Consider the following 15,937-nt stretch of genomic DNA (forward strand, 5'->3'; position numbering starts at 1 on the left):
GCTATTGCCGATATTGCGAACAATTTTGTTTTCTAGGAAATGTAGGTTAGTATGCCATGAAGAAAAGGGTAGGTCAGGTATGTGACAGGTCATGTCTACGTATTTAGGTATACACATTCCGTCCAGCAGCTCAGGTTAACATTTGGGATGGAAGGAAAGGTCGGAACCGTTATTCGGCATTATTCCACCTCCGTAAATTTCTTTCTGAAAAAAGTGAAACAGAAAAAAGTCCCGTAGTGAACTGAGGCTAGATTTTCATATCGTCGAACAAATATTAAAATTTGTATTCCGCGTAAATATGTTTTTTTTTTTAAATGTAAATAACTGTTTTAGGGTAGAGTACTCAGTCATTATCAGTCCTTAACAATCTATAGCTAAATGTTCCTTATCGTATTTTCTTTTCCCTCAACCTACGAATTTTTATTTACACACAGCATTTTGTTAAATCAAAAAGTTAATCAACAATTTTCATTTTTTAGCGTATTCCTGGAATGACGACGATCCGGGCAGGTCGACGGCGACATTGTACCAAACTTTTTTGGAGCGGAGGTAACTGTAGCTGTTGTCAAATTCTAAGACATCTGCACCCCAACAGACAAATTTGATTGACACTTTAAAAAATTTCAAACACAAAACTGATTTTTTTTAAAACTTACAGAGTACAGGGCGGACACAAAAAAGTTCGCCCTCTTCCATCATCAAATGACTTTGGATTCTCTCGCTCGACATCAGATCGACTTTCTCTCCAATTCGCTCCACGTAATAAGCGCTGAATCCAATATCGCCGTCCTCCGTCATGAACTCCCACCTGTTTTCAATCGGTTGAAATGCTAAGGTAAAAAATCAAAACGTTTGAATGTTTTCATCACTAAAATACCTGAGCACCGAATTCGATTGGATGATTTTATATTCCAGCTTCTTCTTGCTGCCACTGGCTACAGAGATGGAGGTCATGTTCTTCTTAGGCGTCGGCTTGACTATGTCCAGGTAATAAGACTGCGGCACTTCTCCTCCTTTGCTGATCTGTCAACATTTAAATTTGTTTGTTTATCAATTTAGAGCGCGGGAAGGAAATTCTCTTTTTACGCACTTTGCTGGAACATTTGGGATCGCCATTCTCGTCGACCATTGTGCCGCCGTAGTATACAGGTAACTGGTCGGCGTCGATTTCTTTCAGTAAAGCAGCGCTCCACTCGTTCTTGTCGAAGCCATAGACGCTAATCTTGTCGAGCGTCACCTGATGAAGGAATGGTTTCACCATGGAGAATACCAAGGTGAACGGCTTGGGAGCTAATAATAGACAAAGCTATCAAAAACGGGTTGTCCAAAAACAATAGGGTTTCAAGCGCATATACCGTTGATGATGATGACTTTAGAAAGATCTTCGGGGTAGTTGGCCTCCAAGATTTTAACAGTTTCGATTCCAATGTCCCTGACTTTAAATTTTAAATTTTTTGATTAGTTTTTTTCCCCCATGACTAAGCTAGAAAAATAACTCACATGGCTTGTAACCCATCTGCCTCATGGATAGCCCCTCCATGTCGATAATGAATGTTGAAGTAGAAACGGGTTTCTTGGCTCGTTCTGAGCACTTTTTAAATTCCACTATTCCCTTTTCTACTAAATAGCAGACGTAGCGCAAATAATCGCGCTTGCTCACTGACTGTAGTATTCCTCTCCAGTCGATGTGGCCGAATGCTATGGTCCACACTGGTAGATTGGCAAAAAAACAAAAAAGACATTTTTGTTAATAAGTTAATTGCGCTTTAATTCAATCGAGTATTAGTACCTGGCCGAAATTGTTTATCCCAACCCACTATTCCCAAGGGATAATATTTGACGAGGGCGATTGGTGGCCTAGAAATTAATAAGATAAGATAGATAAGAGTCAGTGACATGTCAAAGGTGTTGAAAGAATGTTTTACTCACTCCCAGTTATCGAGTATTTCGTCGATGCGGTTCGCACGACGCCATTCAACGGACTTGAATACGAAATCAGGAAATTAATTCAAAGAATTTGATGAAAAAGGAAATAGTGTATAGCTTACGTGTCGCAGCATTTTCTCGGCTAAGTTCAAATCGAAATTTCGCGCTGTTCAAATAGTCAAGCGTTATTGATTGCAATTGTTTTTTTCCGAAAATGTAGTAAGAACAAATTAACATACCTACAAGCCATTTGAGGATGTAATTATCGCTTGGGTCGGGCAGTTTACAATCTTTTACGTTGTTTTTAAACTAATGGAGGTGAAATGATTCATTTCCGGATATTAGGATATTTAGAGTAATCAAAGAGGGTAAAGTGTTACCTGATCGAAAGTTGCGCGCTGGGTTTCGTTTAGTTCGGAAACGAACATCTTTGGCAAAGTGTTACTAGCTTTTTTCCAAATGTTTCTAATTACGACTGAACCCAACCTATTTATAGACAGTATTATGCAGGTTATCGTGAAGGCGGGGCTTGAGTGGCCCTGGCTAGTGTGACCTGTAAGTTATCTGGTTTATTTTGGTCGCGCTCATAGTTCACAAATGGCATAATCTCAATCTACTGTATATGTAGAGCAGAGATCAAAATCTTTGCGCTTTTGATTGACGGGTAACAAACAAAGATTAAAAGTAGCTCTAAAATGATATCGGGGTTGATTTTTTAAATAGCTTCTGTTTCTGTATATGACCAAAATGGGCCTGCCGCCACACCGACACCTCCTCGTTACCTCTTTATTAGTTAATACTTTTACAGATTGCTGAAGGGTATCGGTAAAAAAATATGGAATGTAAAAAATCTAGCAATAAGTTATTTATCGAAACTGAATTCAAAGTATAGAATATATCTATTTAAATGTCAGAAGTCGCCATACAAAGGACTGAAAATCAAATGAATTTGTGCAATGTGTTACCATTAGACAATTGGCAATTGCCCAACATTTACTTGATAAAAGATATATCAGATAATTACAGAATAAAAAAAAAAAAAAACCGAGGACATGCATCCTCATTTCCATATTTATCGGTCAGCCAACTGTCGTAGCTAATAATAATAGAAGCAGGCTTAAAGTCAATAAGATACGTAGTCTAGTCTGTGTATTAAGCAACATTAGATAGCGTTAATGCTTTCACACTATACTGATAGGTTTGAAGTATGCCATGATCACGCTCATTTACAAACATAGTATGTTCAAAAGTACACAATTAGATAATCAAAAAGGCAAAAATAACATCCCGACCGAAGGTTACATGTTGTAACTATTTACGGACACTGAAAAGGTTACTTCATCACTACTTCGCTCACGTGGCTCACGTTGCTCACGTATGAACCCATTTCAGCCGGATTTACCTATATTTAGATTTTATCTATCAAATATTGGTGCTGATTCGTTTTGTTTTGCTCTGTTACTTAAGTGAAGTGGGTAGCTGATAGCAGTAAACCAAAATATAGATATTTTCAACCTTGTAGCTATACTTATGCTTAAATCCGGTCCCATAGTCCCAGTCAGATCTACCTGATTTTAAAAAGGAATTAAGTAATTTCTTATTGTGATCATTTACAGGTGAACTTTATATTAATCAAAATCACGTTATGATTTATCATTACAATTTATCCTTATTGTGTTTATTTGTGACAAGTTATACCCATTTTTAATAACGTCGAAGATTTATGGTCGACGATGTTGACTGGTTGTAATAACCCCTTAATTTACGAATTTCATCAATAGTAAATATCGTGTGTGTGTGTAAAGAGATTATGTAAATCTGATGGTTAGGATCCCGAAATATCCACAGTCGGCTGATACTGGGCCCCTCCCATTCCACCTTTGTTTAGTTGCTATGAACGCTAGATGATTAGTGAACGGTTGATTTTTTTTATTTTTACCTGTTCGCGTGATATCGGGCGCAAGTATAAATAGGGATATCCCCAGCGGACAGCTTCCCACTTCATTTTCAAGCAGACCCCCATCATAGAGACATTGCTGCATTTCTCTGATTGTCGCTCATTTTTCACTTAACGTTACAGTTTCAATCAGCAACATGGGTTGTTGTGGGCCAGTCTTTTGGGGCATCACCGGATTAGCGGGCGCTATCATAGCGGCTACGCTAGCCATCGGTCTACCTTTTCTCGTCAACTACTTGGTCGATGAGGTATGGACTAATTCATTTACGTTTGTTCTTTTTTATCATTCGACTGGTCTAATATTTGATTATTCATTTTGGCGCGGAATCTCAGCAATTTAAATTGTATCCTGGCACGCAAATGTACGAATTTTGGGAGGTGTCGCCCGTGCCGATGTACATTTACATGTATTTATACAATGTCACCAATGCAGAAGACGTCATTAACTTCAAAGCTAAACCGATCCTTCAACAAGTTGGACCTTACACTTACACGTACGCATACTATGCCAGATTGTATTGCCCAATCTATTGCCTAATCACAATTATTTTTAAAATCAACTCGTTTCAGGGAGGTGCACGAACGCGTCAACATAGAGATGCACGATCACAATTACACGCTGAAATTCCAGCAGAAGCGATGGTGGCAGTTTGTGGAGGAGCGGAGCAACGGTTCTCTGGAAGACCAAATCACCACTGTGAACGTTCCTCTTTTGGTAAGATTGGCAATTGGACATTTATTTTTACTACATTGAGTCGGAGGGTTTATAATCTAACTTTCTCCATGCAGAGCGCCGCGTACAGCAATCGATTCTCTCGAAAATTAATCAAGGACAACTTGAATTCCTTTATCGATGAATCCAACAGTACCGTGTTCATCACAAAAACGGCCGACGAGTTCATTTTCAAGGGCTACTCGGATCCCTTTCTGGACGCACAAGCGCAGTTGCCGCCAGGATTGCTTGACATCCCATCGTACGACAAGTTCGGCTGGTTCTATGGAGTAAGTCAATCACATACTGTCCCAATATGACATTGTTTAATAATGGCTAATATTGTAGCGTAACGGGTCGGAGTCATTTGATGGCGTCTTCAATATATTCACCGGTGTCGATGACATCAGCAAACTCGACGTAATGGACATGTGGAACTTCACCCGACAGACCAAGTACACACAGCAAAATTGTGGATTGAAATTGAATGACTCAAATTCAAATGTTTACTAAGGTATTACGAATCCTATTGCGGAATGGTTAACGGCTCGTTTGGCGAAGGATGGCCGCCCAGAAGAGAACGCACCAGCATCTCGATGTACTCCTCTGATCTTTGCCGGTTGGTAACAAATTATTTTGAGCAGTTCACTGGTTAAGTTAATTAGACACTAATCAACTTGTTTCGCTATCAGGTCGATTACCATGGACTACACGGAAGATGTTGAAAAAAATGGCGTGACGTTTTATCGCTTTGCCGGAACGAGGAAAATGTTTGCCAGCGTCGAAGAAGATCCGGACAACTGGTGTTTTTGTTCGGGCGGCACCTGCAATCCTTCGGGTGTCACCAACTCGACGACTTGTCGCTACGGATCGCCGGCATTCGTCTCTTTCCCTCACTATTACGAGGCCGACACCTTCTTCCAAAATCAGGTGGAAGGATTGAATCCGCAAAAGGATCTACATCAATTTCACGTCGATCTTGAACCGGTAATAGTTCATTTTTACATCTAAACCTATTCGATCCTTATCGCTAATGTTTGACCCTGATTTTGTAGCGCACTGCTACTCCGTTAAAGGTGGCGGCTCGTTTTCAAATCAACATTCTGATGCAATCTATACCTGGCATTGAGTGAGTGTAGCCATTTGTTATACTATTGCAACGGGCAATTTGATAATAATTCGCATTTTTTGTTCTGTATTTGTAGTGTCGTCGAAGATGTCCGGGAGGTGTACATGCCAGTGATCTGGTTCGGTGTGGAGGCTGATTTAAGCGACAAACTTTTGGGATTGATCCATTTCATGCTAATAGGACCCTACATTGGATGCTTCTTCTTTTTCCTGATGTTCGTTACCTGCATAATTGTGGTCGCAAAAAGTGCAGTCAAGTATTCCAAGATGAGAAAGGAAGTTCCGCCAGTACATCCGGAGGAAGAAGGTGATCGATCGAAAGAAGAAGACCTTGAAAAATCCGAACCCATTCAAAAAACAAATACGTAACATTTTATTTAATTCCACTTTGACGTGTGTTCAATGCAATAGCTTTTGGAATTTTTTTTAAATAAACAGTTTCTTTTTTTGTAATGAACTCTTTCTTTTGCGTCTGTATCTGAGGACACCACAGTTTCACGATTAGTGTTCCAAAAAAACGGTGGAAGTCGATTATAAAATATAAACAGGAAATTTCTTTTCATATTTAAATACTGTGAGTGAGAGTGAAACAACGGGAAGAATGGGAAAATGCAGACAAGAAATCCAGCATTAGAGTAGAGTAATTGAATCAGGAGTAAAAGGAAAGAGAGTAAACTAGTAAAGTAAAGAGTAAAGACTAAAGATTGCCATATTTAAATTTAACGCAGCGTAGCCGTCTTCTTCCCGCTAGATGTCCCCATTGCTGGGGACCATCCCATGAAGTAAAGACCAATACCACCAGGTGGAAACTGGAAATTCGTCTGCTCACTCACAGTCACAAGTCAACAACATTTCAACACCTCACCCATCACTTAGCAGTTAGCAGTTACTTTCAGTTCAAATAAGATTACTTTGCACTCTAAACCTATTTATAGCATTTCCGACACGGCAACAACTACAGCGCACTTTTTGTCACCAATATCACCAATAACCGCCTTCTTCATCTTATTGAATAAGTAAGTCCAAGAAACTTTGCACGTGGCGCTGAAATTTCTTCTCCATGTTGCCTCATTCTTCAAGTCCCATTTCTCAATATTCTCTTGTCAGTGTGCTAGATTTGCAATTCTCTTTTATTGACAGCTGTATGTTTTTTTTAGAATACTATGGAGATGTGTAAAAATTATCTTACGGCTGCAGCCAACTTGAAAATTGAGGGCATAGTTAATGGTATGTGGGTGGCAGTTTTTGTTTCTATTTATTTAGCCTATATTTTGAATGACTTTATCATGTTTACAGATATCAACAGCGGTGATGAAAACGAAATAATTACTGCACTCCGTGCACTTAAGATTTTCACCAAGAAATGTTATTGGGGCAAAAGAGGCATCCATATCAATGCAGATTATTCAAATGTTATTCCCAAGCTGGTTCAATTCCTCAGTAGTGTCGACAAGTATGTTGTGTCTTTAACTTGTTTTCCAAACATTTCCTTGTGACATTTTTATGTTTTAGACCTGATCTTCAGATGGATTCAGCCGAGGTTCTCACCAACATTGCGTCAGGCACATCTGATCAGGCCAAAGCAGTTGTCAGTGCTGGGGCTGTGGCTGGGATCATTTCTATGGCGTGTTCACTTGATCCACGTGTGGCTGAGAGTGCTGGTTGTGATCTCGCATGGCTTGCCTCAAAAAGACAAGAGCTATGTGAGGAAATCATCAAGCCGTTGCTAATGTTGATTAAACCCGACTCTCCAGTATGTTCATTTTTAGATTCACCTTTGTTAATTTTTAAATAATTGTTTTCATTATTAGGTTACATTATTGCAAAGAGTCATATACGCTTTGATCACCTTTTGTCAATTTATCAATATAAATCCACCCACTTTCATTCTTCCCGCCCTGGCCCACAGTCCACCCACTTTCATTCTTCCCGCCCTGGCCCACCTTCTCCACCACAACGACGAGACGATCATCACCGATGCTTGCCATGCTTTTATTTATTTTCAAGGCTCCGACGAAGTAATTCAAGAAGTTGTCAACGCCGGAGTCGTCCCTCGGCTCGTCGCTCTATTGCAAGACAGAGAAGTTGCCATCGTCCCCTGTCCGAATCATTGCGCGATCTTCTCCATTTTGAGAACTATCGGCAATATTACTTCAGGCACATTTGATCAAGCCAAAGCTGTTGTAAGTGCTGGGGCTGTTACTCCCTTAATTTCTTTTTTGGGTTCACATCGAGATGTGGCCGAGGAAGCTCTATTTGCTCTCAGTAATATTGCCGGTTTTGGACCAGAGCTTAGAAATTGTGTTTTCGAGCAAGGCATCAATAGGCCTTTGCTCTCATTGATTAAACCCGACAGTCCAGACGTAAGTTAATTTTCATAATAACCCTTGTACTTCTGAACATTTAGTAATTGATTTCATTGTTAGATAAAATTATTGCGCATGGTCACTTGGACTTTGTGCAGCTTATGTCATAGTCATGAGGAGAGTCCACTTACTGTCCCTGTCATTCAACAGCTTCTTACCGGCCTGGCCCATCTTAGCCACCACAACAACGACGATGAAATTCTCACCGCCGCTTGCAAGGCTCTTTCGAACCTCGAGATGAACATCGTTGAGAACAAGAAGGCAGCCGCAATCGAATCTGACATTACTGCCCTCAATGCCTTAAGTTCCAAAACGCTGGCTATACTGGAGCGGTACTTATTCCCCACAGAAGTAAATTTTTTTTTTCGTTCTGTTTCGATGATTGCAAAAACTGCTCATATTCAAAGTGTTTGTGTTGACAACTTAACCATAACTGAGATTTTTTTAAATCTAGTTTTTAATTTGAAATGTTTTTGTGCATTTTTCATTTTTTTTTAAATTTTGACAGTTGTCCAATGGAGAGTCCAAGTTGGCGCCATCAACATCGTAGATAGAGTGGCAATTACGAATTCAGAAACCAGCCATCTCAAGCCCCCTGAAGGTTTCTCATTCAAAATATTTAATTTAGAACTAAAATTCTATTTCTATTCTAAAATCAATTTATTTTTTTAATTTAAACCTCAAATTAGTTTTTATGCATGAGAATTTGTATGTATTGTTCACTTCCTTCAACGCTATCTTCATCATAAGTTTTGGCCTTTTAAAGTTTCATTTCCCACATTGCATTTAAATCGCAAGTTGCCATTTGCTTTCATTCATGTCCATGCACGATCTTCTTTCCTCTTTCTCAATGCGCGATAAACGAGCAATACAAAACAACTCGATCAACTGTAGGACATTTGATTCGTTTGATGTTGTCGCAAGTTTTTTTCGATGGGGCCGTTTTGAGGTCACAGAACGAACATTAATTTGGATTGCCCCCTCACTTTCCAAACGGAAACAGTCCTCCAACGTTTCATGCGTTCCAACGTTCCGCTTCGATCAACTTCAATTCGACTGCAACGATCATCTCTTCATCTACGACGGAGCTCACGCCACCGGCGTTTACAAGGTACTACTATCCATCATTGATTGTTTAGAGAGTACATTAATTACTTTTTCCCTGACTGATAGGCCGACCTGTCGTGTCGTCACACGCGTCAAAGCGTCGGCACAATAACCACACGAACCAATTTTGTCACGCTCAAATACTTCACAGATGCTTGGGGCACTGAGACCAGCGGATTTCATCTTGTCACCGCAATCAAAGATAAGTAAATCCGGCGTTTTTAACATTTCAATTCAATTTTTTTTAAACAATTTAACAATTTCGTAGCCGAATATGTTTGCCGGGATTACCGATGCGCTCAAAAGGATTTCTGCATTTCCACCGATTTGCTCTGCGTTGGGGTAGGATGGCGTCAATCACTTCGGCGATAACACGGACGAAACGTCACTCTGCGCAGACAGCGATCAACATTTCAAGATCCTCGGACTGAATTTGCCGGTCTTTAGAGCAGTGGCCGGAAGTATCGGTGTTGTCATTCTCTGCGCAGTGACGGCCATTATCGTCGTCTGCTGCTGTCGGAGGAAGAAACCGCCTACAACTTTTGGTAAATTATAAAATTGTTTCTAATTGCAAAACCGAATAATAGATATTATTGAACACGACAACAGCTGGAGCAGCAGCAGCAAGTAGTGGCAATAACGGTCGACTAGTCGACGATGGCAACCAGCAGCAAAAACCCATTGCCAATTTGTTGTCCAACGATTCTGCTGTCAAAATGCCACTGCCCACCACCACCACTACACCCGGTGGGTACATGACACTTCCGTTGAATAAATCATCAGCAGTCACGATGTCGGGAAACCGGCATCCCCCTGCAATCGATCAGGGCCATTTTCTTCGACGAGTCACAACAATGGGAATGCAGCTGCTGGCACATCTCAGCAGCAGCAATTCTCCTACCATCACTCGCAACAGTTCAGCACATTGCAGAGGCACCACCATCAACAACACGACAACAGTTCATCTGCTCAACAGCAGCAGTTTCAACTTTTGGTGCCTGGCAATATGAAAATGGCCGTCTCGGACAGGTAACTAGCCTTCTTTTAAATTCATTATTCAAGACCATTTTTATGCAATTTGTCTTTGTCAAATTTTAGTGACGGAGCATCAAACAATAAAGACGAATGGTTCGTCTAATTTTGGTGAGTTGACATTTGGTACGTGATTAAATTAGCCAAATTTTTAATGTTTTCCATCTTTTGACAGCAACCGTTATCAATCGACTGCAGGGGGTTTCGCATATTTTTACAGAATAAAAAATCTGTAACGATATTCCAGGGCGTATAGAGGGACAAAGAAGATATCTTCATAATCATCATTATAATTATTGGATATTATTCCTTTGGATACCAAGATCATGTTTGTTTGTTTATTTCATATCAGTTGTGCTGGTACTCCTTCATTTTTCTTAAATTGCATATCTATTGGCAGCAACAGCAAATGGCTGGTTTTGTTTAGCGAGTCAACAAGTACTTATTGTAATGATGTGGGCGATCCAAAAAACATTCGCGTCAAAGTACTTAAAATAACGTAACAAAAATTGAACATATCGATGGATATCCGCCGTAATAAAGAGTCAAATTTCTGTTTTTTTTTTTTTCACCCAAAAGCTAATTCGTTAATTAAATACAGTTCCATAACCACTCCATTTCTGACTTTATTCTATCATGCGACAATTACGGAGACGGGTGTATCTCGAGTCTCAACATATTGACATCATATTTTTTATTACCGGTGCACATCGCCACATCCATTCATATTACCCGGGTTACAGCATAAATACAAATGTTGTAAATTTTGACACTAGATGGCGTTCAGTATTGTTATAAACAAAATGTCCGAAAGTGTTGCTTTATCTGTGTTTCGAGTGTTTTTGTTTTTATCGGTTTTTACGAACAAAATTCAACCTTAATTTGATATGCAAGCAAGTATTTAATTGTTAATTGAACACCATAGATAATTGTTACATGCATATTTGTATTCTACTATTGCTAGATATTGTGTCTGACCGTCTGTTATGTTGTCCCATCTGGCATTGGCATTCCTAGTTTTAACAACGAGTTCCTGAATATTTCATTTTTCATATTAGCCACAACTTCAGCTACCGATCATCAACTGAATGACCAATTTTCTTTACAGGCACCAGTATTTATGAATTTTTTCTTTGCATTAAAAGGCATGGTCAATGCTCCAGTAGAGAGCAGTACGGAGGACTGTTTTGGTTTTCATATCTTACAGTCTGTGATCATTATTAGTTATTACATACTGCCTTCGCTAACTAGCATTACAATGTGGGCTGCAATGGAGGTATGTTTTTGTTTTGTCATTTGATTCAACATTGGGGTTCTAAATCTTTTTGGTGTACTACAGTTGGGAGTGGATTCAGCCAAACTCTCGTCTATGCGATATACTATTACTTTACATTTCCAACGGTTTCCACTTCTGATAGAAATTATACAACAAACTTCCAACTACAGTTAGAGGTAAAACTGCATTGCTACATTAGATTTATCTATCTGTGCAATTGAAAAAAGTTTGTGGCTATTTTCAGTCAAGATCCAGGTAATTGACAACTACACAGAGTCTTTACTCTGTTGTCGGCACAGATATACCCTTAAAAATAGTCAGGGTAATTAAAGCCCAGAGAAATGCAGCCAAAATGACAAACAACATGCCACAACTGCAAGTCCTTCAGCAAAAAATGACTGATGCCAGACAGGCAGGAAATGCCATGGAAGGTATTTTGTTTACTACACAGTTTCCAAGTTTTTTTTTCTCTTCATCTAGAATTCTCAAATTATTTTTGCGTCGTTTTGAAGCTGCACGGATGAGTTATGAGATCCAAAGTTTTATGAAAGAGAAAGGACATCCCTTAAAAAATCTAATTGGTCCTGTTATATTCAGGTAATAACTTAAAGTTTGTAAAATTGTAATCATCAATACATTTCACATAGACTTTTTTTCTTTACAGGCACCAGTATTTATGAGTTTTTTCTTTGCCTTAAAAGGCATGGCCAATGCTCCAGTAGAGAGCATGCAGTACGGAGGATTGTTTTGGTTTTCAGATCTTACAGTCTGTGATCCTTATTACATACTCCCTATGCTAACTAGCGTTACAGTGTGGGCTACAATGGAGGTATGTCTTCGTTTTGTCGTTTGATTCGACAGTAGAATTCTAAATCTTTTTGACTAACAGTTGGGAGCGGATTCCGCCAAACTCTCGTCTCAAGGCTTCCCCTGCGTTAATTTATTTCTTCCGAGCCATCCCGTTCATCATGTTCCCCATCACGATGAATTTCTCAGGAGTGAGTTGTATTTTTGCCTGATTTTTAAAATGAGAACCAGATTTTTACCACAATTTATTTCTAGGCTATTCTGTGCTATTGGTTGACGACTAATGTCATTTCACTCGTTCAAGTCGGTTTCCTTCGCCTTCCCAAAGTCCGAAGCTATTTCAATATCGGCATATCGCTCCGATAGTTGTTCAGACAGTTAAAGGTGCCGGACCCAAAAAAGGATTCGTGGAGGGAATGAAAGAAGGTAAGTGCCGATTTCTTTTTAAGGGATGGTTTTGTTGATCAATTAAAAATATTAAAACGTTACTTTTTAACCATTTCAGCTTGGAATAATCAGAAAATCACCGCTGAACTTAACGCGAGGCGGAGATTTAGATTACCCTAAAACAGACAAACTTCTCCGGGCTTTCTGGAAAGAGGGAGGCTTTCAAAGACTGCTGGAGTTAATTGGTGACATCATCGAGGTTTCACATTTCATTTTTAATTAGTAGTTGCCTGATTGGTAAGTTTGAATTAATTTAATTTCACGGCATGTCGATACCGAAAAGATTGAGACCTTTTCTTTGATGGCGCGCTAGTTCGTTCCCTACCACGCAGAAATAAAGGTAAGAATATAAAGCTGATGTGGCGTGATTTGTTAATCATTTCATAGACATTCTATAAATTTTACAGGTCGATCTTTGATCTGGTAAGGCTTTTTATTGATTCATTCAAAATTCTAACACAATTTTGATTGGTTGTTGTAGACCCATCCCCAACCTGTAGAAGGAAAGGCCAGTTTGCATGTCCTTGACTTTCGAAGGTCACGGAGATCATTTCGAAAAACGTGTCCTGCAGTGGTGTAGAGGTTGGGTGAGAACGACACGTGTTACATCATTATCAAGCAGGCACAATTGCCGCAAGGCTTCAGTTGAGAGGCGAATCAGGGTGAGAAAAAATCGAATGAAACGAGAGAGAAATGCGACAGAAATCAGTCGAGTGAGCATCTCCGACACGGCAACAACTGCAGCTTACTTTTGTCCCCTGCCTTCTTCGAAGATCATCATATTAAATCAGTAAGTCCGAGAAATTTTGCACGTGTAGCGGGAATTTTTTCTCTTTATTGCCTCTTTCTTCAAGTCCCCTTTCTGAATTTCTCAATATTCTTGTCAGTTTGCTAGATTTGCATAGATTTTATTCTCTTTGTTTTGACAGCTGTACGTATTCTTTTTAGAATACGAAATTGAAATGCCTACTAAAAGAAATTATCGTATGCTGGCTGCAGCCAATTTGAGAATTGAGGACATAGTTAATGGTATGTGTGTGAGTGGTGTGACAGTTTTTCTTTCTAATATGGTAGTCTGTATTCTCATATGAATCTATTCTTTATCATGTAGGTATGAACAGTCGTGAAGAAAACAAGGAAATTACTGCAATCCGCGCTGTTAGAATCCTCACCAAGAAGCGTAATCCACCCATTGACATTCTTATCAATGCCAATATTATTACCAAGCTGGTAGAATTCCTCAGTCGTGTCAACAAGTATGTCGTGTCTTCAACTTTGTTTCCTAACATTTCCTAATGACATTTTTGTTTTAGCCCTGATCTCCAGTTTGAGTCAGCCTGGTCTCTCATCAACATTGCGTTAGGCACATCTGCTCAGACGAAAGCTGTAGTCAGTGCTGGGGCTGTTAGTCCCTTAATTTCTTTGTTGGGTTCACCTCATCAAGGTGTGGCTGAGGGAGCTGTCCTGGCTCTGGATAATTTATTCGTAATCGAATCAGAGTTAAGAGATGACCTCATTGAGCAAGGAGTTGTTAATTCGTTGCTCGTCTTATTGATTAAACCGGATACTTCAGTAAGTTTTATTTTTAAAAATTTACCTATATGTGATCATTTAATAATCGATTTTATTGTTAGACTAGATTACTGCACAACGTCACTTTGTTTTTGTGCAACTTGTGTCGTAACGAGGACGGTCAACTCACTATCCCTGCAGTTCGACAGCTTCTTCCCGTCCTGGCCCACCTGATTCATAACAATGACAAGGAGATTCTCGTCGACGCTTGCCGCGCTCTGACATACCTTACTGGTCTCCCCAGTGATCTTTTTATTCAAATAGTTGTCGACGCCGGAGTCGTCCCTCGGCTCGTCTCTTTGTTGAGTCACAAAGAAGTGGACGTCATCTTCCCCTCTCTGTTGACTATCGGCAACATTGCGTCAGTTGATTCTCTTATCAATTCCGTCCTGACGGCTGGTGCCTGCCCAATGCTGGCCAAGTTACTTGTTCGTTCCGAGATGAATATCGTCAAGTATGCTGCCTGGACTGTGTCTAACATTGCTTACGGCAATGCCGTTCAAATCCAAGCTCTGGTTACCGATAACGTTATTCGTCCTTTGGTGGAAGTGCTGGGTAAAGGCAATTTTCAATGCCGAAAGGAAGCAGCTTGGGCCATTACCAACATCACTTGGGGTAATTTATTTGAGTGTGTCTGGTGCTGATTGAATTATAACTTTTTCTTATGAATTTCAGGTGGCAATATCGAGCAGATCGATTTGTTGTGCCAATATGGCGCCATCGCTTCGCTGTGTTCTTTGTTGGAGGCCAAGGAATGCAGCAGCGAGACTATCGTGGCCGTGTTGGAAGGCTTGTTTAATATTTTGGCCGTTGCCAAGAAAATGGGCGAACTGGAGAAAGTTTCCCTTCAGGTCGAAGAGTGCGGTGGCCAGACCCGCATCGTACATTTGCAGAGCCACGAAAATATTGAGGTTTATCATAAGGCGCATGCCATTCTGGGGCGGTACTTCTCCACTCCATTCCACTGATGTAAATGATTCGTTTTTATGGTTTGTTTTTAGTTTTGTTTCGATGATTACCACAACTGTTCACATTCAAACTGTTTGTGTTGACAACTTAACCATAACTGCGATTTTTTTTAACTATTTTTATATTTTGAAATATTTTTCTTCATTTTCCATTCCATTTTTTTTTTTCGACAGTTGTCCAATGAAGAGTCCAAGTTGGCGCCATCGACATCGTAGATAGAGTGGCAATTACGAATTCAACAACCAGCAGCCATCTCAAGCCCCATGAAGAAGGTTTCTCATTCTAAATATTTTAATGTCTAACTATAATTATATTTTAAATCTAAAACTCAAATTATGTTTTTATTTAAACCTCAAATTGTTTTTTCTGCCTGTCAATTTTTATTTATTGTTCACTTCCTTCAACGCTATCTTCATCATAAGTTTTGGCCTTTTAAAGTTTCATTTCCCACATTGTATTTTAATTGCAAGTTGCCATTTGCTTTAATTTATGTCCATGCACGATCTTCTTTCCTCTTTCTCAATGCGTGATAAACGAGCAATACAAAACAACTCGATCAACTGTAGGACATTTGATTCGTTTGATGTTGTCGCAAGTTTTTTTTCGATGGGGCCGTTTTGAGGTCACAGAATTTCTGA

General features: G+C 39.6%; 4 protein-coding genes across 16 annotated transcripts; 3 read left to right on the forward strand and 1 right to left on the reverse strand.

Moving 5' to 3' along the window:
* Positions 1 to 270: 270 nt before the first annotated feature.
* Positions 271 to 2,394, reverse strand: LOC124207458 (SEC14-like protein 2). The gene is made up of 11 exons (XM_046604916.1): positions 2,307 to 2,394; positions 2,166 to 2,235; positions 2,049 to 2,092; positions 1,930 to 1,982; positions 1,790 to 1,857; positions 1,501 to 1,710; positions 1,356 to 1,436; positions 1,091 to 1,290; positions 878 to 1,023; positions 657 to 808; positions 271 to 581 (listed from the first exon to the last, which is right to left on the reverse strand). The coding sequence occupies exons 1-11, from the start codon at positions 2,352 to 2,354 to the stop codon at positions 469 to 471; spliced, it is 1,185 nt and encodes a 394-aa protein (XP_046460872.1). The 5' UTR covers positions 2,355 to 2,394; the 3' UTR covers positions 271 to 468.
* LOC124207456 (protein peste-like) lies at positions 697 to 6,176 on the forward strand. Of its 2 annotated transcripts, XM_046604913.1 has the most exons (12): positions 697 to 835; positions 916 to 987; positions 1,060 to 1,149; positions 4,007 to 4,131; positions 4,217 to 4,377; positions 4,454 to 4,598; positions 4,673 to 4,885; positions 4,944 to 5,050; positions 5,110 to 5,214; positions 5,288 to 5,582; positions 5,651 to 5,724; positions 5,801 to 6,176. In XM_046604913.1, exons 4-12 carry the CDS (start codon positions 4,021 to 4,023, stop codon positions 6,090 to 6,092), a joined length of 1,503 nt encoding a protein of 500 aa, XP_046460869.1. In that variant the 5' UTR covers positions 697 to 835; positions 916 to 987; positions 1,060 to 1,149; positions 4,007 to 4,020; the 3' UTR covers positions 6,093 to 6,176. The 2 variants fall into 2 exon arrangements, with proteins under 2 accessions (XP_046460869.1, XP_046460868.1); XM_046604912.1 differs by lacking the exons at positions 697 to 835; positions 916 to 987; positions 1,060 to 1,149 and adding an exon at positions 1,192 to 1,274.
* A 354-nt stretch (positions 6,177 to 6,530) lies between these two features.
* Positions 6,531 to 8,978, forward strand: LOC124207462 (importin subunit alpha-1b-like). Of its 6 annotated transcripts, none has more exons than XR_006879990.1 (8): positions 6,531 to 6,739; positions 6,881 to 6,950; positions 7,020 to 7,176; positions 7,236 to 7,476; positions 7,535 to 8,086; positions 8,150 to 8,440; positions 8,598 to 8,690; positions 8,779 to 8,978. XR_006879990.1 is itself a non-coding variant. In XM_046604922.1 (8 exons), exons 2-8 carry the CDS (start codon positions 6,887 to 6,889, stop codon positions 8,637 to 8,639), a joined length of 1,311 nt encoding a protein of 436 aa, XP_046460878.1. In that variant the 5' UTR covers positions 6,531 to 6,739; positions 6,881 to 6,886; the 3' UTR covers positions 8,640 to 8,978. The 6 variants fall into 6 exon arrangements, 5 of the variants coding, with proteins under 5 accessions (XP_046460878.1, XP_046460877.1, XP_046460880.1 ...); XM_046604922.1 differs by having other exon boundaries at positions 7,535 to 7,596; positions 7,633 to 8,086; positions 8,598 to 8,978; XM_046604921.1 differs by having other exon boundaries at positions 6,864 to 6,950; positions 8,598 to 8,978.
* Positions 8,979 to 11,095: 2,117 nt separating this feature from the next.
* Positions 11,096 to 15,864, forward strand: LOC124207464 (importin subunit alpha-5-like). 7 transcript variants are annotated; one of them, XM_046604928.1, is made up of 18 exons: positions 11,096 to 11,125; positions 11,193 to 11,504; positions 11,568 to 11,680; positions 11,749 to 11,935; positions 12,017 to 12,101; positions 12,169 to 12,333; positions 12,394 to 12,502; positions 12,567 to 12,737; positions 12,817 to 12,957; positions 13,042 to 13,098; positions 13,166 to 13,181; positions 13,240 to 13,548; positions 13,707 to 13,787; positions 13,870 to 14,014; positions 14,072 to 14,330; positions 14,393 to 14,945; positions 15,006 to 15,299; positions 15,473 to 15,864. In XM_046604928.1, the coding sequence occupies exons 13-17, from the start codon at positions 13,721 to 13,723 to the stop codon at positions 15,296 to 15,298; spliced, it is 1,317 nt and encodes a 438-aa protein (XP_046460884.1). In that variant the 5' UTR covers positions 11,096 to 11,125; positions 11,193 to 11,504; positions 11,568 to 11,680; positions 11,749 to 11,935; positions 12,017 to 12,101; positions 12,169 to 12,333; positions 12,394 to 12,502; positions 12,567 to 12,737; positions 12,817 to 12,957; positions 13,042 to 13,098; positions 13,166 to 13,181; positions 13,240 to 13,548; positions 13,707 to 13,720; the 3' UTR covers position 15,299; positions 15,473 to 15,864. The 7 variants fall into 7 exon arrangements, with proteins under 7 accessions (XP_046460884.1, XP_046460883.1, XP_046460888.1 ...); XM_046604927.1 differs by lacking the exon at positions 11,096 to 11,125 and having other exon boundaries at positions 11,164 to 11,504; positions 13,688 to 13,787; XM_046604930.1 differs by lacking the exon at positions 11,096 to 11,125 and having other exon boundaries at positions 11,165 to 11,504; positions 13,378 to 13,548.
* Positions 15,865 to 15,937: the final 73 nt, after the last annotated feature.

This window comes from Daphnia pulex, chromosome 11 (genome assembly GCF_021134715.1).
Source record: "Daphnia pulex isolate KAP4 chromosome 11, ASM2113471v1".
NCBI lineage: Eukaryota > Metazoa > Arthropoda > Branchiopoda > Diplostraca > Daphniidae > Daphnia > Daphnia pulex.